The sequence below is a fragment of the Dicentrarchus labrax genome, unplaced genomic scaffold (assembly GCF_905237075.1).
Source record: "Dicentrarchus labrax unplaced genomic scaffold, dlabrax2021, whole genome shotgun sequence".
Taxonomy (NCBI): Eukaryota; Metazoa; Chordata; class Actinopteri; family Moronidae; genus Dicentrarchus; species Dicentrarchus labrax.
This window is the reverse complement of record NW_026136715.1, coordinates 5,371,040-5,395,663: the sequence shown is the minus strand read 5'-3', so window position 1 is coordinate 5,395,663 and position 24,624 is coordinate 5,371,040. Positions and strand designations below refer to the sequence as shown.

The 24,624-nt window shown below is 40.1% G+C and overlaps 1 protein-coding gene across 1 annotated transcript; it reads left to right on the top strand.

The window, feature by feature from the left end:
- The first annotated feature begins 1,454 nt into the window (after positions 1-1,454).
- Positions 1,455-23,108, top strand: LOC127376850 (ankyrin repeat domain-containing protein SOWAHB). Its single transcript, XM_051424192.1, has 12 exons — positions 1,455-1,790; positions 4,640-4,701; positions 6,213-6,425; positions 7,192-7,314; positions 11,883-11,939; positions 12,414-12,515; positions 14,240-15,586; positions 17,487-17,573; positions 18,680-19,060; positions 19,294-19,366; positions 19,624-19,719; positions 20,499-23,108. The coding sequence occupies exons 1-7, from the start codon at positions 1,658-1,660 to the stop codon at positions 14,261-14,263; spliced, it is 714 nt and encodes a 237-aa protein (XP_051280152.1). The 5' UTR covers positions 1,455-1,657; the 3' UTR covers positions 14,264-15,586; positions 17,487-17,573; positions 18,680-19,060; positions 19,294-19,366; positions 19,624-19,719; positions 20,499-23,108.
- The last annotated feature ends 1,516 nt before the right edge of the window (positions 23,109-24,624 follow it).

Here is a 24,624-nt window from a genome sequence, read left to right as displayed (position 1 = left end):
CATTGTCAGTGGGGTGCACAGGCAGGTGGGAGTAGCAGGAGCAGGGGCTGTTTACAAGAGTGTGCAACCCATCATCCTAAGTGGAATATGTGCACTCTAACCAGAAACACTTCTGAAAGTAGTGCGGTCACTAACATTATAGATCTAAACATGCATAAGATTATAAAAAAAAAACTGAAAATGTGCCAAACCCGCCACTAAATGTTTGCAATTCAGCCAACTAGACATGACAAGAAGAACTTGAGACAAATGAGGTTTCTATCCTCCATATTGTTGTCCTCTGGTTGTTAGATATGACAGTCAAATATCAGGTGCCACAACAGTTATCATTGGTGACTTTTATCCTTAGTGATCGCAACCTACACAGAAGATTCACACCATTATTTTTTTGTCAATTAGTCTGCCTATTATTTCCTCAATTACAGGTGCAGTGTGTAACATTTAGGAGGATCTATTTGGAGAAGGTGAATATAATATTTACAGGTATGTTTTCATTTGTGTGCAACCAACTGAAAATGAGAATTGATGTGTTTTCTTCACCTTAGAATGAGACGTTTTTATCTAAAGTTTCAATCCGAATATTGGCTCTAGATAACGGGCGTTTGAGTTTATTGTGGCCACCGTAGTTTCTCCTACACACTGGGAAACGGGAGGGTGAAGCGAGGGATCTTCAACTACGCCGCTAGATGCCCCTATCTTACACACTCATCCTTTAAGTATATTTTAATGCTAATACTTTCACTTAGAGTTCATTCCTCTATTGATACATTTTGACTACAGGCCTAAGACCATAAAACAGTGCTCGCAATACCAATCATCACATTATAAAGTGAAAAGTTTACTGTTATAACAAGATGTTTTTCACACTACAACAATATATTTTCACCTTATTACGACATACAAACTTTTCACGTTTTAACAAACTTTTATTGGTATAACAACATACTTTTTATCTTGTATAATGTGAATTGTTTAATGTTATAACGTGATAATTTATACTGTTATAACAATATAAGTTATAACGTTACAACAAGAAACTTTATTATAACAAAATACTATTTATCTTGTTATAACGTGAAATGGTTCTTGTTATAACCCGATCATTTATACAATATACATGTACAATATAAAGTATGTTGTAACAAGAAACTTTTTATCATAACAATAATCTTATTATAACGTGTCATTATAACAATATAAGTGTATAAGTGTTAGATAAATAGTATATTGATATAACAATCAATGTTCATTGTAATTATAGAGGTATATATATATAACATAAAAACCATCTTATAACGATACGAAACTGTATAGAATGTGATACTGGTCCGTTTTTATCTGTCTGGCAGCAGCAGGCTTCCGTAATATCTCGACGCCGAGGTTGAAGTGAGAGAATAAGATGCTGAGGTGTCTTTAAAGGGTTAACAGGAGGAGGCGCAGCAGTGGTCAGCTCGTTCTGGGTGGAGTGAAGTTCAGACTATGTAGCCTACTATATGCAACAAATTAGCCCAGAGAGGAAGACTGCAATATGGCTGAGTGAAAAACACCAAGACAACTGAATTCAGAGAGAGAGAGAGAGAGAGAGAGAGAGAGAGAGAGAGAGAGAGAGAGAAAGGCTCCAGGTCGAAAACAAAGACGTTAAACACTGAGAGCTGAGATGAGTGATGTGAGTGAAGAGTCGCTGCTGGATTATTTCTACTCCACCGGAGGCAGCTCTGGCAGGGTCAAAAATGCAGATATACTGAAGACATTTAAGCCCTTTATTGGCCATAGTGACTTGCAGTTACGTGGTAAGTAGCGAGTCGTTGTATCACGGATGAAAAACGGATTAAAAAAAAATATATATATATATATATCCGACAGGAAATGGGGAAATGTGGAAATGTGATCGTGCAGCGTCAGTTTCTGCTCGGTGTGTGTGTGTGTGTGTGTGTGTGTGTGTGATGGCACAGATAATCAAATGCCCGCGTGTTTGCCTCATATTTTAATCTATATGATTCTTTTCTAAAACGCAACATCCCCCAAAAAAGTCTGCTTTTTTTTTCTCCTCCTGTCCTTTTTCTTTGTTCCCTGCTGTAAAAGGAGGACATCTGGTTTGCATTAAAAGCCCCTCAACATATCTGCAGGAGTTGTGTCATTTCCTCCCTCAGGCCAACTGATCAGACACAACCTGAAACCAAACCATCTCCAAAAATATGGCCCCAAATATGTCACATGAAAGGCCCCTGAGACAGAGCTGGGGGTCCCTCAGAGGGATATCATGGGTTAGTGTTTGCTGTAAAGCTGTGGCTCTCTCTGCTGTTCCTCTCCACCCACTTACTCTACAGATGCTTATGTAATCCTGGTCTGAATCATAACACCTAAAATTCCTCTAATGTTTCTTTAGACAAAATGTTCCCGGCTGTAATGTAATGGGCTCTTTTATGGGCGAGGTACACCCAGCTAATGCAGCACTGTCTATCCCACGTTAAAGCTCCACTGGGTCACTTTTAAAAGAAGATGTAACACAAATTAAAAGTTGAATTCAAAAGAAATAAAAAAAAACAGTCAGCTCAAACTATTGAACTTCCTCTAGTGGTGCACAGAGGAATCTCTTATATAAATTGATTTAAAAACTACTCCCAAAAAATACATTTAAATCAGCCTGATACGTAGTAACCTTCATGCACGTAGCACATGCATGCATCTATGATTAGTTACAAGCTAAAATGTGATGACAAGATACCAAGCGGAGGTAAAATGAATCGTTCAAAAACACTGCGATCGTGGCTCCAAAGTGAAAACTATTGGGAAAAGAAGTGCAGATCAGATCAGGACTCTTTTCCACCAAATTAGCTCCAATAAATAATATTCTCATTAGGAATAAACCTGCCTCCTGCGAGAACTGTCCGTAGGTATGACCAATAACTTATGGTGGCTAACAAGGTATTTAATTAATAAATAAAAAAAATATTTAGTTGCAGCCCTTATGTTAACTAACTTTAGATACATATTGCTGTGACATTACTGAACCAGTTTGCTGACTTTTCTTCTGTGTTACTGTCACACTACATTTTAGCAAGATAGTCAAAAAAAAAAAAAAAATCTTAGTTTTATGCTTCGTTACACAGGAATGTAAGTTAACTAACACTAGCTAACGTAATTCACCAGAAGCTGTTGGTCACACAAGACAAAGTAAGGCTGCAGGAGAGTATTAGATGAGCAATACTGGACATAAATTCAACTTTTTATTTGTAATTAGGTAATTTCAAAGTTACCTTGTCTAGTGGGACTGACTACCTAAAATAGATCCGTGTCCTATTGAATCCCTTTAGAGATAAAGCACACATCGCTGACTAATGACTAAGAATATCTACATTTTTACTGCACAATTAATTTGACCCAGAAAACAAATAATGGCCTTTACCTTTGGCACGGCCTGAAATACAAACATATTGTAACCTCCCTAAATCATTATCCAAAGTGACCTTGTGTTGCGGCGTGTACTGTCCAGATGCTATGTCAGCACTGCAGTTGTTGACAGAGGTTTAGAGAGCTGCCTTGATACTCTGCCATCTGACACGGCCGTCCAATTAGAAAAGTGCTTCCCACACATTTAAAGTCTGTCATAGCATGTGGTTGCAGATTTTCATGTCATCATTGTGATGATAGTGTTTTAATCATAATTAAGTCCACATGCACGACTGGATGTAGACCTCTAATGGGGCCATGGTGGGAAGTGAGGCGCTGTGTGTATGTGTGTTGCTTGTTTGTACAGGCTAATAAATAACTAACACATATACTATGTTACTCACTGTGGTGAGCAAGGAATTCTTTTGTTGGGACAGATGTAAGTGGCTGCTTCCTTTGGATTTCCTGTTGTTGTGAACGTGAGCGGTGCAACTATCTCACTACAGATGTTCTTTCCGCCCCGCATCAGGAAAGGGAAGCACTTCAATTGTCCCCGAGCCGTGCATTCCCATGTACACCTAGGCATGAATGGAATACCTATGCCTGGAAAAAATTCTTGCTTGTGTAGCCGGGGCTGATAACCAGAGTCAGCTCTTAATCACACAGTCTGCACGCTGAATATCTGCTCACTGGCGTAAACAAAGGCAGATAGCTTTATCTGATGAGCTCTATCAGCTCGTCAGAGGGAGTTTGTTTGGTTCCCACAGGAAAGATTTACCGTCGGTCTTAAGTGACTCAGGTTTCTGCCCCTGGGGATGCACTGGGATCTGTTTGTATATTTCCTGGAGGGGGACCTCTTTCCTTTCCATTTTTGTTGTTGTTGTTTTTTTTGGTCAACTATTTCTTTGCACTGTGAGCTTGGTGCAGCCTCGTCTTACTTCAGTTAAAGACACATAATCCAGCAGCTCATCCTGCAGACTGTAGCTCACAAACCACACACACATATTGGAAGCAGACGCTATCACGTACTAGCTGCATCTGTATTTAAAGATACTTTATCTCTTCTTATAGTAAATAAAACCTAATTCAAGCTCCTTTTATTCACGTCTATTTCTGTCACCCCCATAAAATAGCTGAGCTGAGTTTGTGCAGCTTCTTTGACATTTTTGGTGTTCTATTACTGAATGTGAGGGATTTTGAAGCTATATTTAGTTTTCAGTTTCTCACATCAACATATTTTCCCCTGCAGCTAAATACAGAGAGGAATTCAAACTCATCATTGACCGAATTGCTGTGGTGAAGTCAGAAAATGTAAGTAAACTATTAAAATATTTTTACCTTTTGTGGAAAAAGCTTTGCTCTCATGTATTCTGTGTTCATATTTCAACACAGAGTCATAAACAGACTGAACGGTTGTTGTGACAATAAAACTATCATGACTTATCCAGGAGTTGTCCAACCTGTTTGTAGATTACTGTTTGTACCCACTGGTTTTCCCCCAAATGAACTGCAGCTGCACTTTCCTTTCACTTTCATTTCCCTTGAAACTATTTTCACATATTGACAAATGTTACTGCAAGATTAATCAGTATAGGCTGGATTTATTTTCGAATTCATTTTCAATATTTTTTAATGGAATGGTTGGACATTTTTGTCATTTTTTCAGCTTGATGAGAAGGTTGACTCCACTCTTCACATCAACAGTATATAATTAGTGGACAGAGCTTCCGGGACTATAAAGTAAAGTCAACGTGGAAGTGTCTTAAATTTTGCATTCTTTGTAATGGCCAGCAGGGGGCAGCTCCATTGGCTGCAAAAAAGAAGTCAGATAGTATGGAGTCCTGTGGAGAATAGACTCTACTTCTCAGTTGATTTATCAGTAAACAGTTTCCTAATGAGTTTAGGGTCTCAGTCGCTAGTTTTAAGTCTTCCTCCATACAACATGATGTTCATTTTATAAATTATGGTCCCATTTAGAATAAAACAGAGAACAAGCAGGGTATTCTTTAGGGCGTGGCTACTTTCTCAGTGAGTCCATCCAGGACAACGCACAAAACTCAGATCAAACCGTCAAATAAGGCAGTGCTGATCAAATATGAATCAAGATTCTGTCACTACATGGCTTATTTCTCGCCTAAAATCTTTTCAGAAACATATTTTAGTGTACTGTTTATCTGTAATAGGAGAACGTGTGTGACCAGCTGAGGTGCCATTGTTTTCTGCTACCGAGTTGAAACAAAGTGCAGTCAATGGGTGCAGTTTTTTCCACAAAACAAGTTACACTTACCTAATTAAAAATTCTTAAAATCACATCTTTTTCTTCTCCATCATTACAAACCCCCCCAGAATTTATGAATATGAAAGTATTGTTCATTTTAAATGTTTAACTCCTGGAGACAAGATCAATCTTGCTTTTCTGAAATGTTCAATCTCAGCATTTGTGCACTGGAGGCTTACATTTTTCACATCAGTTGTATATTTGACCATGACTTGCTTTTAAAACAGTCGTAAAGTCACAAAATCCTGCTCGTACGAACACGTCTTAAACTCATTTATAAGGAGAGCTCAGAGAAACTCTCCTCCTTCAGCAGCAGAATGTGAAAACAGGCTGCACATACATCATTCTGCACAGTGAAGGTCAAACGTCCAAGTGAAGTAACAACAAGCAAAACACATTTTTGACTGGAAGGGGGCTTTCAAAATAAAGCATTATCCATAAATAACATTCCCATTATTTGACAGACACATAAGAAAACCACACGTTATTGTGAGAAAGACAGTATAACCCACATGACTGTGCTATTTGACTCTATTTGTGACAGGGAGAGAAGTATCTTGTCCTAAAGAAGAAATACAGGCAAATGCTGCAGGAGCGAGACACCAAACATCCCAGGGCAGAGGGGGACGGACAGAGACATTCGAGCCCGGCCAGAACTCCGGCCACCGTACAGTGGGACGCCGCGACTTCTCCTCCTCACCAGAAGGAACAACAGGATGAGCCGATGTCATGCGGAGAGCCCGACAGTGCTGCAGAGGTGAATTTAAAATCAGCTTGCTCTGTCCTATTCTACTTGTAAAAACAAATTAAACTGTGGGGCAAGCTGTGGATGATTCAGCAACAACACTGGGCGCTGAAATGCAACTTGCTGAATCCGCTATCGCCGCAGCACACCAAGTTTACCCTTTATGTGAATGACACATTTATTTCTAAACAGGGCTGTCTTTGTGAGCGTACTCTGCCTTTTCTCTCCTACCATGTGTCAGCATTTAATGACGATCGTTTGGCGAGCACATTAACACAGGAGACTACTGTTGAACAGAAAAATGCTCTTTTTACTGGGGCAAATCTAAGTTAGCCACTATGAGAAGAAAGGGAAGGTCAAAGGGCTTATGTCTTTACATAAAGGGCGGAGCTGGTTAAAACTAATGCATATCGAAGCACTTTACTGTTGTGAAAATAAACACTATGTGCTGGTTTAATGCACAATAATCCTCTGGAAGTACTTTTACATATTGTCCATGCAGTAAACCTGAGTATTTAATCATAGATTTGAAAGATTAATATACTTTATGCTGCTGGGTGAATATCCTCCCACATGATTTGTTCAAACAGGCACTGAAGCAAACATTGTTTGTCCACACCCAGATGGTAAAGGGCAGTGCAAGCAAAGACCTACTGCTGTCTGTTAACCTCAACTGGCAGTTGACACAGCGAAACGTTCGGCCTGTGAACACTCAGATCACACGTTTGGTTCAGAGACAGTTTGGGTTTTTAGCATCTTTATGTCTGTACTCCTGTAGGACCTGCAGACAGGAACAGCCTTCGTGCAGCACAGACTGCTGCAGCATCCCGTCATCCAAATCCAGGAACCATCGGCACAAAGCAACGGGGACGATGAGCTGGACAAAGATTCGGGATCAAAGGTGACAATTTGGCTAATGGAGAGGCAGTGCTGGAATACTCGCTGCACAGAGTAACGCCACTGTTGCTTTTTGCCCCCTCCCTGCATACTGTTAATTCTGTGCACCGCCAGTTTTCTAGGTCTTTTAAAGTTTAACTAAACCCCTAAATTCTGCTAGCTTCCTCCCTCACGGCATATTTACAAAATGTAGCAGAGGACAGGAGAGGAGAATCATACAGGAGGTGTGTCCTTGTGGCGATGGAGTGTGTGACGTGGGTGGTAACACCAGCCAGAGTGAAAGACTGACTACCACTCCGTCACTCAGTGTGAGAACTAGTTAGCAAGCATAGAAGTCCAAATAGAAAGCTATAAAGCAATGGATATATGGTTTAAATATTCAGCTTCTGCCTCTGTAAGTGGTAGTAATATGAATGCAGCAACATTCAGTTTTATATAATTAAGAGTGTTAAATGACATCCACTTCAAAATCCATTCAAAAGAACATATGACAACATGACATGTGGTGATGATGAATGGATACTTGAGGTTATCTGACAAACAAGCTACTGTAAAAATTGTATCACAACCAGAATTAGATTTTAGATCTAGGGTTTTAGGTTTTAAAACAGTATTTAGATCATCAGCTAGGATAGCTGTTGGACATTAATATTAAAATTAACATTTACCTTAAATATTATAAAAAAGTGAAGGAAAAAAAATTACATTGTTCTCAGACATAATACATAGACTAGCTGTTGAAGTAGCCTGACATAGTATGTTACTTTCTGAATCAACTTTATTATCACATATACATCATGCACAGTGCAACGCATAGTGACATTTGTCCTCTGCATTCAATCCATCCTGAGTTCTAGGAGCAGTGGGAAGCCACTGTACAGCACCCAACTCCAGATCTAAGCCTGTGCCTTGGTCCAAGGGGCCTACCCCAGCCAGGGAAACAGTGCAGACCACTGAGCCATCGTGCTTATCAGTGATTAAGTGATTAAAGGTTGGCCTCAGATCTCAGAGTGCAAAAATTGTTACTGAAGTCAAATACTTAATATATACCTATATAACACTGTTATTGGACCTTATTGTGTCTGGAAGTGATGAACTAGTAGTATAGCAAAAATACCAAATGTGTTTGTTTTGGTTTCTCTGTTTTAATATCTGTGCATTTGGAGTGTTGGCTGGAAAAAGAAAAACCTTGAAGACGTCACCTTGAGTTGTGGAAAATGGTGATGAGCAATTTTCAAAGACCAGACAAATCCTCCCAAAAATAACCAGCGGATTAATCAATAGTGAAAATAATAGTCACAGCTCTAAAAGCAACTAAAATTACAGGTTGTGAAAAAAATAAAGTGCTGGAAGAATAGCTGAGTTCTTGTAAAACTTTCAGTCTTACCTTCATGTCCAACGTAATTTTTCTCTGCTTGTTAATATTGGTCTGCGCCAAGACGGCAAAAAAACATGGACATGTTAGAGTTCTTAATAAGTTATATAAGCGCTCACTGGTTTAGGGCTGCAACTAACGCTTATTTTTATTATCGATTAATCTGTTGACCATTTTCTTGATGAATCGATTAATTATTTGGTCCATAAAATGTCATAAAATGTTGATTAAGGTTTTCCAAATCCCAAGGTGACGTCCTTAAATGTATTGTTTTTTCCACATATTCAGTTTATTGTCATGGAGGGCTCAAGAAACCAGAAAATATTCACATTTGAGAGGCTGAAATTAGAGAATTATGACTTTTTTTCTTTAAAAGATGTATCAAAACCATGAATTGATTATCACAGTACTTGACAATTAATCGACTAAATCTAAACTAGTTGGTTTCCGGCACCGTTTTGATTTAAATTCAAGTAGCATGTGGAGGGCTGGGTTCATTATTAGGTTTTCATCATTAATTAATGTCCTCTCATTCTGAAAGACATTTGGATGAACATTCAGTAGGGGTGTTACCCTTGGACTTTCACAAAGTTCGATACAGTACATTATCTCACAGTTAAAGTGAGAGTAATACACTGACTTCCAGGTCAGGGCTCACAGTCTGGTGGTTCTAGTGGTTACCCACCAGGTGGTGCTAAGTAAATTACCTGGATTTGTAACCTACATTATGTTGAATTTGAGTGGGAGGAGGACCCATTGGGGGAGAAGGGGGAGAATCTGCATTTAAATGGAGCTCTCTGTTATTATGTTAAGCAGCAACATGTTGGAACTCATTAGAAAGATAATAATCATTTGTGCCCATTAAAGAGATTGAGATTCATCCCAGAGAAAGATACGTGGCTGTCCTTGATGACCCGCTCAATAGACAGATGAAATATGTTGAAATGTGTTAATATAGCAACCGCAATCAGATTAAGTGTGTTTGCTTAAAGTATTAGTCACACCATTGAACTTTGTATTTAGGACACCCAGTGTTGACAGTTGTTTCACATTTACAGAAGCTACCTGGCTGGTTCTCTGTCATACTAAACTCTGTAAGCTCTGCGGTTATTCTTCCAACGCTTGATAGGAAGTGTAACTTGTTAGGTCATGCTCCTAAATTTCGGATGAATCTCTGGGGAAGATTTTGTTAAAGTTAAATGAGGATCAGGAAGAGAGCAACGTCCTTAACTGGAATCTAGAAGAACAGCTTGAATTGCAGAGATCACAATGGATTCCAAATTGAGCTCCAACCTATAGCGTCAATGTATCAGTATTAGCATATATGTTAGCCTATAAGTACAAATTAAATATTTTAATAGGAGATTTTTAAACAGAAGTTTATTTTTGGACTGAAAAATGTCTTCCTCAGTACATATCTTAGTCTTAGGTCTCTTAAAAAATACATTTTCCTGTTTATGTTGTGTTTATGTAAAAAAAAAAAAAAAGAAGAAAAAAAGATATTGCTGTTGGATTTTTAGATGGAAGAGAAAGTGAACAAAAGAAACAGACGGTAGATCATGCTGCAGGACTGGTGTGAGAAGTTTCTTTGGATGTTTAATCCTGTTACCATAGCGATCCAATGTAACTGACATGAATTCAAGCAACAGCTACAGTTCTCTGCTGAGAACAAAACTACCAGTTCATGACAGCTACCTTTCAGCCTATGCATGAATTCATTTTGGTTATTGGCTTATTGGCTACAGGGATGGTCGGTTGGTGGTCTGCCACTTTGGTCCAGAAATATCTGAGCAACTATTGGATGGAATGATAGGAACCTTTGTACAGAAATTCATGGCCCCCTAATAAGTTTGGTGATCCCTCCACCACGAGGTTGACATTCATGGTTTTCAGTGAAATTTCTTCACTACTGTTGGCACACACATTAATGTCCCCCTTGGAAGGAGGATCTGTCGGCAGAAATTGAATATAATATTCATTAGGTAGCATTAGCATTGAGTTTAAGCACAGCCATAGACTGAATAGTTAAATGATCCAACAGTTTTAACTTGGCTCGACCTAACTGTGTAAAGGATACGAGGAGAATCCCCTATGTGAAATATCATTAGTGGCCTCTTTCTCTCACCTCTTTATCTCACAGTTTCAAACGTTTCACTTAACTTGCCTTCACCTACACAGGCTCCACAATGTCTAATAAAGACAAAACAACCAGGTCAATTAATCCATAAGCCGGTTAAATGTATCAAGCAAAAATGGCCAACGTTGTATATCATTGTGCACTGAATATCTGTGGGTTTACTGTTGGTCTGACAAAAGCTTGAGCTGTGGGAAATTACGATGTGCAATTGTTCTGTATTTTTGGACAAATCAAAGACCAGACAAATAATCGAAAAATAATCAACAGAGGAATCAATAGTAAAAATAATAGTTGCAGCCCTAAAAGCCCCTAAAGTTACAATTTATGAAAAAATATAAAGCGCTGGAAGAGTATTTGAGTTCTTGTAACCTTTTTCCTTCATGCCCAACAATGTTTTTCTCCTCTTGTTATTGTTGGTCTCCACCGAAAGTGCAAAAAAAAAAAAAAAATGGACATGTGCTAGAGTGGAATAGGCTGGATAAATACAGTCCCTCCACTTTTCATGTTCAGCACAGTGACATGTGACAGTTTGTGCAAGAGACATGAAAGGGCTGAGTGTTTTAACATCATGTCTCTGTATGATCTGAGAACAATTTGCAATCAAGTCCTCCTCAAAAGAGGCAACAAAGAAAAAAAATCTCTCCCCTCTCACATAAATCAGCCAAGGTGACACTTTTATACACTGCTAGAAGAGTTTTTCTCTGGACCCCTTCAGACTGAAATGGTGAAACACATGGCCTGACTGTAGGTGTGTTGTTTTTTTTGGTTAATTGTTAATTGGATTGTTATTCATTACCCCTTATGTGTGAAACCGGCACCTCTGTCTCGCTGTCTCATTACCTCTCTATCTGTCTGACACCCTTTGGTCACGTCTTGTCAGCTGGAAAACATCACAGCAGTGAGACCGGTGTGTGAAATTGGATGTATGAGTGTCTGTGTGTGTGTGTGTGTGTGTGTGTGTGTGTGTGTACCCTGTGATACTGTGTGACTATTATGACCGATACGGTACAGTTAAATTGTGTCATGGCTGAGTAATAGTCGTCTGATTTCTGTCTTTCAGTCCGAGTCGGAGCAAGACGAGGAGTGTACGGGAAGCATGGGCTCCGCTGCTGTCGCTGTAAGTCCTTCTCATGTCTTTTACTATGTTTTTTTCTTGTGGCTTTCTTATTCACAAAAGCTTTGAGGAGTTATAAGTGAAACTTCTGAAGAGTCAAGTCTCTAGAGTTTGAGTTTCTCTTAGATTTATGACCATTAATGTTTTGATCTTTGGAAATACACATCCACTCTCCCCATGGTGCCACTGCTGTCAGTACTTATTCCCTATAAACCAATAACAGAAGTAAAAGCATGAACTATGTGCAGTGTGACCATGGGTGTCTCCCACAGTGTGTCAGTTGGCTGTGACTCAGTCGTTTGTAGGAAATGGATTAGAGGTTTGTAGCTTCAGCATTATCAAAAAAGCCTACAACAGGATGTGGACAGTAGGGTGTGTGTGTGTGTGTGTGTGTGTGTGTGTGTGTGTGTGTGTGTGTGTGTGTGTGTGTGTGTGTGTGTGTGCACATCTGAGTTCTACCTCCCCCCTCTGAAATAGCTGGATCCTATAGAGAAGGAATGGATCTACTCTGCTGCCGGTGCTCGAGTCCCTGACCTCTCTCAGCTGCTCAGACAGGACCCCTCGCTGGCAAACAAGAAGGTAGTGCCACCCTCTGCTTTGCATCTTAAAAGAGAATTCCACTTTATTTCAAATGGGACCTCTTTTTTCATATTTTTGGACTTCTATAGGGAACACTAACATCTGGGAATCTTTGGCGATATTGCCACCATAAGTCTGGGAGGGCAAGAAACACGAGCAGTCAATGATCAGGCAGTTTTAGAACACAAAGGCTCTTTAGATGGAAGAAATGATGATGAACGGTAAAATTATGACCCATTATTGTCCGCTGGTAACAGGAAGACCGTGATAGGCTGCAAGGCGAGGGTCATGTAGGGTCACAAGGCTAATTGTTGGTAGCCTTGCTAGCTGGTCAACGTGCATTTAAAAACAGGCAATCAGTAAAAACCATGTAACAAAACTGTCCTTAACAAATTCTGTAAAACTCTATACATGTTGCATTTATTTGCTCTTTCATCTCATTCAGTTTTTACAAAAAAATGTACTATTGAGTTGTGTTAAAGCCTCAAGTTGTGCCCTCTTCAAACAGGAGTGTATGACTAAAAACCTAATTTTTAATCATCAATTCCTGCTGAAGTGTATCCATTGCAACTATTTTCAAATAAAAACCTCATAAAACACAGCTGAAAAACCTACAGCATGTGGTGTATTAGATAACTTTGGAAAAACAGCTTGCACTGCCAATAGTTGTCAGTCAGCAGTAAACTAGCAGATCTACTCACTAGCGGCCATGCTAGCTCGGCTACCCCCCTGTCCATCACGTGACCCTTGCCTTGCAGGTTGTAACGGCCCCTCGAGAGTCACAGTTCACAGCTGACCGCTTGGCTGAACTTTAACCGTTCCTACTGTCCGTAGTGCCCTCAGGTTTCCTTTAGATTTTAACTGACTGACTTCAGCCAGATAAACTGACTTAGAAAATCTGGCTTGTTTACAAGCTAAGAGCATTTCTACTGCAGGGCCAAGGGACAAAGAACCTTTTGAGCAATCCAGGAACTGCGTTTCAACTAAAAGAATCGGGGACTAAATTTAGTTCCTCCGCTATAGCTTCAAGCGCCAAAAAAGTCCCTGCTCCGGGGATGGTACTTTCCAGTAGTTCAGGAACTATCAGGGTTGAGTTGGCGCTGCTGATCGCTGCAGATTGGTCGACTTTTACAAATCCCCGATGTTTATTAACAAATAAAAATAAAGTTACGTTGTTGGCTTGCTGGCTAGTTTACAAAAAGAGAATGTGAACAATCTGAGAGGGAATGAACGAGAGAGAGAGAGAGAGAGAGAGGGAGGAGCTCTGAACAACATGATGTCAGTCGGTTTGTGTTTCTTCGTGTGAGGAAAAACACGTTTGTTCATGTTTTTTTCATGTCTTTAGCCTAATTTGCCAAATCTTCACACAAACAGGAAAGTAAAGAAATGACTTTTTCCAGTTCCCAATTTAGTTCTAAAGTTAATTTCCTTCGGTTCCATAGTTTCTTGCCCTGTTGGTTTTTCATTAACAGCAATGTGGCTCTGTTCCCAGAGCTCAGCGACCACTTTGGTTGGTGCAACGTGAATGAAAATTGATCAGAATTAATAATCACAGCCACGTAAATATGACCCAAGTTGTAATAAACTGGAATTCTCCTTTAATGTCACATGAAAACAAAGTGAACAAAAGTCTCTCAGATGACTGTTTCATGTGGTTGGGAACATTTGGGTTTCACTTATATGTGTCTGTGTGTTTTGTATCTTCTTTTGGGGCGTCAAACCAGGACTTCACCTCGGTGAGTATTTGATGTGGCACTTATAAATAGCTACAGACTGTATGTAACATATTGTGTTTTAGGTGAAGTTATTATCAACACATGATATCACATGACTTTTGTCTGACTTAATGTCTCTTATTTTCTCATTTCGACACAATGTGGCTCCCGACTGTGACCATGACCATTCCTTCTCAGGGGGTAAGTTTAATCATTCGTCCTTCTGTCTGCACCTTGTGTGTAATAACTCTGAACGCCCGCTGTAGCCTGTTGGAATGGAAGTTCATTTACAGCGTCCATTAAAAACAGACCATATTTCAGCTCCGTGTTTCTTTATCTTTCATCTGCGATACAAACCTCCTCCCTCTCAGACCTGCGTTTTGCTTGTATAACTTTCACAAGCTTTTTCTGCTGAGATTTTCCCCTAATAGTATTCTGAGAACCCTGTGTTAAAACATCCAGATCATGCATTTCAAAGGTCCACTATCAAAAGGATTATGAAAGATAGCTTTTTAGCTCCTGTGGCCCCCTGACAACCCAAATCCTTTTATTTGTCTCCCTGTGCGCTTAAGAGATTTGAGCTCATGTTTGTTGTCCCTCCCCTGTGTCACAGTTCTCACACTGTCCTGTGGCCATGGCAGACCACCTTCTAAGAGTAGCCCTAAGCCTCTGCCATCCCCACCCGGACAAGATAGCATGGCCGCCATTGAAGTGTAGGGAGATGTGTGGGGGAGATTAAGGAGAGTCTTAATGCCCCACAAAGACTTCACCCACTTAAAGATAATCTGAAAGTAATAGAGCAGGCTGGGATTAATTGTAGAACAATGCTGTTGTGTCCCTGGGAAGGTGCTAAGTCCCCCTCGGGCCTCTTTGATGTTCCCTTTAGCCCTCAGCCTTTCCCTGTTCGGGAGAGGTGGATGCCTTTGCAGAGATAACGTACAGAGATACCCAGAATAACAAAAGTTGCAAGACTCATGAGAACCAGTCTTTAAAAGCAGGAGTTATTATATCTGATCTGCATTTGTCACGTCCTGCTCTACAGAAGTTAAGTGTACCGAATACCAGGCTCTAGATCACATGTTTGACCAGGACTGAAGGGATTACTCTTCATCCTGGGAGGACTTAAGTGTTTCCTGTTCTGACCAAATGTTTGTTGGGATCAGGTGATTTTATAGGTATGCACTTCAAACAGGGATTTAAACGTGATGTTTGACACTACACGGGTCAGAACACCCAGATCTCACCTGAGCCAAACTCCTCTCACTCCAGACTCTCATTCTCTCTTTCTCCTTCCTGCTCTGCTCGTGACGTGGGCCTCTGTTCCTGCTGTGACGGACTTCCTCTGCCACGCAGTTTGTAAGTACATCATTAGCCCATCACTCCTCTCTGTCTTCCTCCCCATCAAGTGTCAGGCACACTGGCCATTGTGTCTCCTGTTAATGTGAGCCCTCTTTAGCCACCACTTCCCTCACTGGGGAGCGCGTGGCGGGGACACAGCCGTCCCTGAGTGATTGGACAGGTGTGTGTGTGTGTGGGGTTGGGGCCACCCCAGTGGGCAGGAACAGAAATGAGAGGCGCAGGAAGGGAAGACGCTGCATCCTGTTCAACCTCGTCCATCACCCATGCCCACCGGGAGAGCCGCCGAGCCGTCTGTCAAACAGCCCTTTGGCCAATCTGTCTTATGATGTGACAGGGGACAGACAAAAGAGATGGAGATACTTGAGCCAGACAACATCTATCACAATCTGTCTCTCAGACGCCCGGCACACAGAGGTGTAGCCTCCTATCGCTCCCTCAATCCCTTCAGTGGGTACAAGCGGACATTTTTCTCATTCCAGTAGTTGGACAGGCTCGTTGTGCCACGATTAGCACAATTAGCGTCATAGCCTTTAAACACAAAAGGACTTGTGTCCTGCTCAAGCAGCGTGCCGGCCTCAGTTTGTGCCTCTCATGTGTTATCATCACATTCGAGTCACAGAGCTAAACATCCGTTTCTCTGAAGAATAAATGCTGTGCAGCTGTTTTATTTTATTTAAAAAGGTATTTCCAGAATCCTCAAAGACTTTTCTAACAAAGTGGATGAAAAGGTCGAGTTGCGACTGTATTTTTGTATTTTCTAGGTAACTGGAAATGACAGATGCTCTCACACAAGAAAAATATGAACACATATGAAAATAACCGTTTCTGCTATTAAAGCTATGATTGTTTTTAACCACATTTCATACTGCGTAGGTGGCAGTGCTGGAGATTCAAACGTCAACAGACTTAGTTTGAGGAAGGCGTGATTCTGTTTACAAATGTTACCAAAGACGTCAAATGTTATGGATATTAACTTAATAACCGTCATAATGAAACAAGCTTTTTCATGATGGTTGAACATGATGCATGACTGGTTTTGACAAACAGGTCTGCCCGCCTGGCTCATGTGACCAAATATACTGTTATAATGTGTACTGTTGCTCAACAACTTTTCAGGAGCTAACAAAAGTAGTTTTCATCTAGTCTTTCAGGCACGGAAGGGAACAGAAAATAACTAAAATTGAGGTTCTAAGCTTTTCATCCATCCACAGTTAATAGGTCATTCTGAAATGGTTACTGTTTGATTTACTGTGTTAAGGGTCAGACTCAGAAGGGGTGGATGTGGTTACTTAGCCAACATCTGCACCTACGCTCTGCTTTCACCTGTTGATAGCCCATAATTACGCAGCTTAAAGTGTGTAAGAAAAACTGTGGAGATCACAGTTCTGGTCCGACAGGTGGATGTGGTTTGCATGCGACTTGTGTTTTCAGCGTGTACACACACGTTTGAGTATCTCTGCATGTGGACATTTGGGTGTATCTCTAAAGAGTCTTGTCGCGGGGGCCCATGTTTCCCTCCTTGACGTGTGCTGACAGTAGTGCGGTGATGTCTGGGTGGGTCTCCACTCTGCAGGTCACACTAACATCATCAATCTTCCCCCTGGTGACAGGCGGCCAGGCCCCCCAACTGTGGGCACAGTGCTGTGTTGTTTTGTAATTAGGCTCTGTTAGATGGCAGGAAACCATCTCTCCATTCCTCCTTCTCACCATCCCTCCATCCATCCACTCCCCTCTGTGCGCAGCTGGCCCTCTGCCCTCACACAGCCAATGAGAAGCTGCCCTGCTCAGCTTAGACAACTTGTAATGATGCTACGGCAATTATCCTGCCTGACAATAAATACAGAACAGTGTAGAAGAAGGATTTTATGAATAACTCTTCTTTTCTTATTGCACACAGACCGCTCTGCACTGGGCTGCTAAGCATGGCAGCGAGGACATGGCCACTCTGGTGGTTAATGCCGGTGCTGATGTCAACACCAAATCAGTGAGTGCAATTTTTATTTTTTCATATTTAAATACTAAATAATTTTAAAGGAGCACTCAGCAATTTAGTATTGCACATGGACTATTTGAATTGTATTGTGGGTACACATTTACTACAACTGAAGGACTTTAATTGTGACCAAAAAGTACATTTTAATAAAAAACAATTCCGAGAGCTTGGTGATCTCACTTTCTCACACTATTTTTATTTTTTGACAATGACTTTAAAGGGGCACTTAAGCTAATTAATGCTGCATATAAGGAAATAGTCAGAAATCAAGCAGCAGATATCTTGACTTTTAGTCCTTAATGTGAGTCAAGCACAAAAGGTTTTGGATTCTACATTTCCCATAATGCAACTCAGTAGCATCTTTCACATAGAGCTCTGATGTCCTGTTCTACGATCTTGTGGAACTCAATAAGGATTTCATTCATTTCTTTCATTCATTCATTCATTAAAAAGTGAAAAGAACAATTTCCTCTAGGAGATTAATGATATATATATGTACCTATAATAAGTATATATTCTTCATCAGTTGCTCTCTGAGACCAATTGGCTCCACAACAGCAGCAGCACCTTTGTGATTTTAACAAAGTTAAACAACGATTACTTATAAGACTGCAAAAAGTCCCATGAAAATGTACAAGCACAGCAGCAAGGGTACATCATAGTATAGGGTATGTCATAGTTACTCGGCTTCTTCCATTTCTACAAAAAACTCTCCTCTAACGCTCCCAACAGTTTAGCTGTAATCTCTGCGTTTGATTCTCTTTGACCTGCTGACACGTGCGAGCTAACCACGACGCCTTGACTTGCTCTCGGACTCGGCTCTTTTGTTGAGATGTGACGTTTAAACTGCAATAGCCTTGAGACATTAGACATTGCCTGTCTGATAAATTCCCTTATCTTACACACTCTCAGCCCCAAGACTTAATATCACATATCTGAAATATCAAATCTAACTCAAGCTATCCGTGATGACATCCCCGTGGTTGTTTTTTCACAGAGTGAGAACTGTTGTACTCTCCGTGAATGTCTAACTGTGCTGCAGTTTGGTTTGCTGTGCACAATCACTGATTTCTCCATGGTATTATTCTGTCTTGCAGCATGTGAGTATCCAGGTCTTTATCAGGAAGTGACGGGTATGTAGTGACAACAACAACATGGCTGCTGGTTTCTTTTTCTGTGCCCCTCGGTGATGTAATGTTCCTAAATGATTTGTATGGAACTCCAGCTGTGCAAATGTATTGCAGCAGCACGTGTTGTTGAGCTGCGGGAGTACTCCGCTAATAAATCATGTCATGTCATGTTAATTGTTTCCCAAAACAGTGCCAGCATGCACAACTCTGAAACTATGCAATTTTCAGCGAATTACCAAGCAATTATGTTTTTATCATTATCTTGTGTTTCCATAACCTTTCCTAATTTGTATTTTTTTTTTCATGCTGTTTTCATTGGCTGCGTTTGGGCCTGGGAAACTCTAGGGGGTAGGTACTAAACCCTTCCAGCTCTCTGCCGCAGTTATTCTCCTGAAATGAACACAAAGTAAAAATGTCAATTTTAAACTGGCGCAGCTTTCGGTGTGTCGATGGTGTGTTTGCATGCCAGGTTGCATCACCACTGACTCCAAAAAGAGGATAATTCTCAACTTAAGAATACACGTTTTTGATTTTCTTTATGCATGTTTTCCTTTTGTTTTACTCTTGTTTTTGTTCCACAGGGATATACACCTTTACACATTGCAGCGTTACATGGTCATCGGCATATTCTAGACCTTCTCATAGGGACATATGGTAACAATTGCTTTTATTTAACCTGTTTGTTGCAGGGATAGCTTGATTTAATGTAAAATACTTGATTTCAAAGTGCAATCAGTGTCAATCAGTTTAAGAGTGACAGCAGGTTCCAATCTTACATGGGTAGTTATGTTTATCTTTGGATCATGGCTTGTTTCTTAAAGCTTTAGGTGTAAGGTATCAGTGAAGTAGCTTACCTGCTGCCCCCCATGGCTAGTCTCAGTTTTCACAGATTTATTTTTTTCTGTTATCAGGGGCTAAAGAAAACTTAAGGGACTACAGCGGCCATCTTGCATGCCATTATCTGAACATCAAAGATCCAGAGGGTCCAGAGGAAGACTGCGAGCTGCGTGAGTGTCTCATACTGGTGCTGCTGAATTTCAGATTATTTCATTTAATCAAAATGTTTTTATGCATTTGTTTTAATTTACTACTTAAGTGGTTTCTTGTTGTTCCTATTATTCTGTTGGATCTGTCTCTGTTTGGCCATTCCCTGAAATTATTTTATTTTGTTTAGCACTGAAGCACTTTATATATCTCTGGTTTTACTATAGAAATAAAGTTTTCTGCCTGAAGTACATGTGACTGACATTGAAATTAGATAAAAGTTAGATAAGAAGATCATTAACACTGTACGGCAAATGGGAAGCTACAAGCCAGCAGCCAGTTAGCTTAGCTTAGCATAAAGACTGGAAGCAGGTGGCCTGGCTCTGTCCAAAGGTAACAAAATTTGTTTGTTAGCACCTTTAAAACTCACAAATTAACATGTTGTATCTCCTGGAAAAGTGTAAAAACAACAATTTGCAGTTTAATGTGCCAAACTACTGCACCCAGGCAGTCTTTATGCTAAACTAACTATTAACTAACTTATATGCGAGTGGTATAAATTCTAACTCCTGGTATGAAAGCAAATAAGTGTATTTCAGCACAATATCAAACTATCCAAATTGTTTTTTTGTTGTGTCTGAAAGTTTTATCTCGGACACTATCCTTTACTCTAGGCGTGCACTTTGGAAAAAACATCCTCGCATTTCAGTTCTGAAAACCTTAAAAAACGAATATCTCAAAACTACTCTGATAGAATCGTGATTTTCCCAAATCAGTACATTTTTGTTTCTTGTGATTCCAGCGTTTCAAGTCAGTCAGGCCAGAGAGCGGAACAGGAACAGAAAGTTGGTGTCGTTGTTTCACTCCAAGAAGAAGTGGGGCTCAGCAGAGGAGCTGGCTCCGATAGAGGAGGAGAGGACGGCGACACATCAGCTCGTCGTTCCAGCATTTAGACCCAGAAAATTCTCCCGCTGAGTAAAAACGACACACCAGGGGCGATTTCTGTTAGCTCTCCTGCACTCACACACACCCTAATCCTTAGATTCATATATATCGACACATATTATGTAAACCTACATGTATATACAAAGAAAGTGTTATATTTATTATGTACAGCACATGTTGACACTTCACGCCATTCAAACCTTTGCTTACTGACGCACCTAAACTCATGCTTTAACATAGATGATGTTGTAGATGATGCCATGCTTATACGTGTATTATTAATATAAATGCTCACCATGAAAGTATTACTTGAAGCCTTTAAATTTTAATGAATGTCGCCAATTAGAGCCTGACCGATATATATCGATACTGACCTATTGTGGAGATGTCGGTATTAGCGTATATGATATCCGATATGCGCAGACATGAAAACTGTTTTTTTCCAGCATATAATGCAGAAGACAATGCTTGCATTAATATTTTGGCACTGTGATTTACAGTAGCGCGGCAAGCAGCAGTGTAAGAGAGAAGAAGCAGCTCTCAGCAATGTCAACTAGAATTGGTTGACAATGTGTATGTTAAATTATTTAACATGTTAAAGAAAAGTTATTTGTTGAAGAAAACAGCCTCCTGAGTACCTTTGTAAAGTCATAGTCTCATAGAATAGGTCTTTTGTCGGCTCAAACATTCACTATATCGGCCGCCATATTGGCAATCAGGGAATCTTTCCCTTCTAAAATCGGTATCGGTCGGGCTCCAGTGCTAACTGTTACATATGCCTTACAATTTTAAATGAGCCGTGCCACATAGTCTTCATTTGTGTTACACTGAGTTTTACTCTGTAAAAGTGTCCAGATGATGTAATTCTTTCTCAGTGAGAAGTTAAGGATAAGGCTGGAGATATTTTTGTTACTGTCAACAAATCCAATGAAAAACTGCAAAAGAAACACAATGTGTCAATCTATTTGTTGATAACTTGCTGACTTTCCTATCCTGTCTGTGGCTCCCAGCCCCTCCCAGTAAAGCCTTCACAGCTGGTCACAAATACATACTTTCACTTTAAAAAAAAAAAAAAAAAGCTACTTAAACAGCTAGGCATTGTAGTTTTTAGCAAACATTACTCAAACAAGAGTAAATAGTGCATTTGTTGTTTGGGGATGTGGTGCTCTATTGAGTATTTCTGCCCAGTTTCACCCAGTGAAACAGTGTGGCTCATTTATGTGTGTGTTGCGGCAAAGAGAACATTTATCAGGCTTTAGACACACACACACACACACACACACACACACACACACACACACACACAAAGTTTTCTTAGAATTTGTTGACAACAAGAAGAAGACTGAAAATAACCAGACTGGTGGTCTGAAATCATCTGTAGTTAACACTAGGCTGAAACACAAGCTGTTACCTTTTACAAAGCCATTGATTTGGATTCATGTCACTGTGGCATTATAATCAATTTGCAGAGACACTACAGCTGATCAATTCACTTTTTAAGAAGCAAGACCCCTCCACAGCATTTTTAATGTTTTATTTGGGCACCCTCCCCCCAATATCTTCAAATAATATAAAAGTATTGGTTCAATTCCATTAATAACTAACAAAGCTAAGAATTAAGAATTTAAGATGGTGTTCACTAATCTTTACATTTTAAGGACTTAGTTAGGATTTAGTGGCATCTAGCAGATCGCAACTCCCTCGCTGCACCCTCCCCTTCCAAGGGCGATGGAGAAACTATGGTGGCCGTGAAATGCATGAAAGTTTCAAAATGGCCTAAATGTTACATAATATGTTGATGCAATAATAATTTTCAGTATTTTTGGATTTGATCCTCTTTTTTTATGTTTACAATTATTGTGCAACGGGAAATTGAAAATAAATACAAATCTATGGTGAGGAAAAATCTAAAGATTTCCCCAAAAAGTCAGATATAAGCAATTAGAAAAAAAATACATAACCCTTCCCCTTTTCTGACTGGCCTCGCTCCTTAATAATTTTCCTACAGTCCTCAATGGGGAAGAAAATCTTATATATTTTTAAGTTTAAATCTGAGTTTATTTAGTTTTTTCCTGGGTTGTGAATCTCTCCTTTTTGCAGCTTTGTTACTGGATTTAACTTCCTTCGAAACTCTAATGTCAAAGTGGTGATTGTGCTTTAATTCCCTGTTCCACCCCCCCGTGTATTAAAGTGCTGCGTTAACTTTTGCAAAGGGTATTTGCACTATTACATCATGAATCAGTGTCTTTCGTTTAAAGGGCTTTTTTGTTGCTTTAGGCATAATTGTCATGTGTTTGAAAAGCGGATCATGGTAACTATTTGTTTAGAATGTAAAAGCTACAGTTAGGTTTTTTTTCCAGTTAATCGTATAATCTAAACTAAAAAACTTGCCTCTGTTACATCTTTTGCACAATATTTATATAATGAAGATATTTTGGTATTAAATGGTATTTTATATCAAACTGTATACCTGCATTTTTTTTGCACCTTCATTGTTCGCTTTGAACAGAGTAGTATGTCATTGTGTTTCTACGTCACTGGTACACAGGAATAATCTACATCAAACTCCAATCTGTGTGTGTGAGCAGCCAGTCACTCAGTCCAGTCTCTCCCTATGAAGCAGAGGAGAAGAACAACTTGTGATAGTGCTTTTTTTCCCTCCTTTCTCTCAATACAATAACCCTGGTTTTTAAAGCTGCCTTTGATCTTACTTTAACTACCTGACTTTGTGGGCTACAGATGGAGTAAATATGGGTCCTGCTAACTCTCCATACGGCTTTAGACCTTAATTCCTGATTAGCTGAAAAGGGCAGCACTTGCTTTTGGGTCTTGGATATCAGACAACACAGAGGGGAACAGAGGCAAGTGTTTTTGTGCTTCATTTTTGAAGCGAGGATGTTGGGGGGATAAGAGGGAGTTTCTGTAATAGATACTTATCTTACTGCCCTCAAGCCCCTCAAACAAAGTCCCCCTCTGAAGAGATTATAACCCAGGGAGGGCACATTAACTCTAATCCGATGCTTTGAGGCCTCGCACCCCCCTACCACCCTCTGCCCCACTTATTTCAACCCTTCTGTTGTTGGGGGGCTACCTTGTATCTAGTGCATGTATGAGTAGGGCCTGTGGCTACACACGAGGGTTGTGAGTGTGTGTGTGCATGTATGTGTGTGTTTGTGTGTGAGTCAGGGGGGTGGAGTGACTGTTTCAATAGCACGCTGACTCTAATGAAAAGCATTGAGGGGTGCATACTGCTGTGTAACTGATTCCTCTCTCTGAAGAGATTAGGCGCTACATTGTTGGTTCAGTTGCTCATTTCCATGAGAGCACAGCCTCCCACCAGCGGCTGCTTGGCTTTGTTATTTTGAGTTGGAAAACACAGAGCCCAATGTCCCTGGCTTCCTTGTTACCATTGTTTCACAAATAGGCCAAAATGTAGATGTCACGTCACAGATGCCCAATAACCTCATTAGCTGCTCACTGTGAGGCTATAGAGAGAAAATGATAAATGCATGAACTTCAGTTTGGTCAACTGTATGAAGAGTGTGCGTAAAATTTTGTTAACGCTACTCGTAAAGCCTTTTGTTTCCCTGGAATAATAACAATGTTAACGAGGTAGAGAATTTTAGATAGATAGGAATAACTAGGAATGTAACGATATACTGCGAGACAGCATGTGAGGATTCAAATCAATGAAGGAAAAACTAATCAATCGAGGTTATGAAGCCGCAATGACTTCAGTTTCACTTCACAAAAGGAAATATACATTGTTTGGCACAGTTTACACTCTACACCAGAAATAAAGAAGGATTCAAATCATAATTTGTCTGTCTAACTGTATCAAATTGAGTGTCGAGTGTATTGAGTGAAATAACCCTCACAGTAACGTCTTAGGCAAAGAGAAACGGCATCTCTGTGCAACTGAGGAGGAAAACCTGTGTGCAGTGCCATGATAATGCAATTCATAGCAATCATAAACAGTTTTT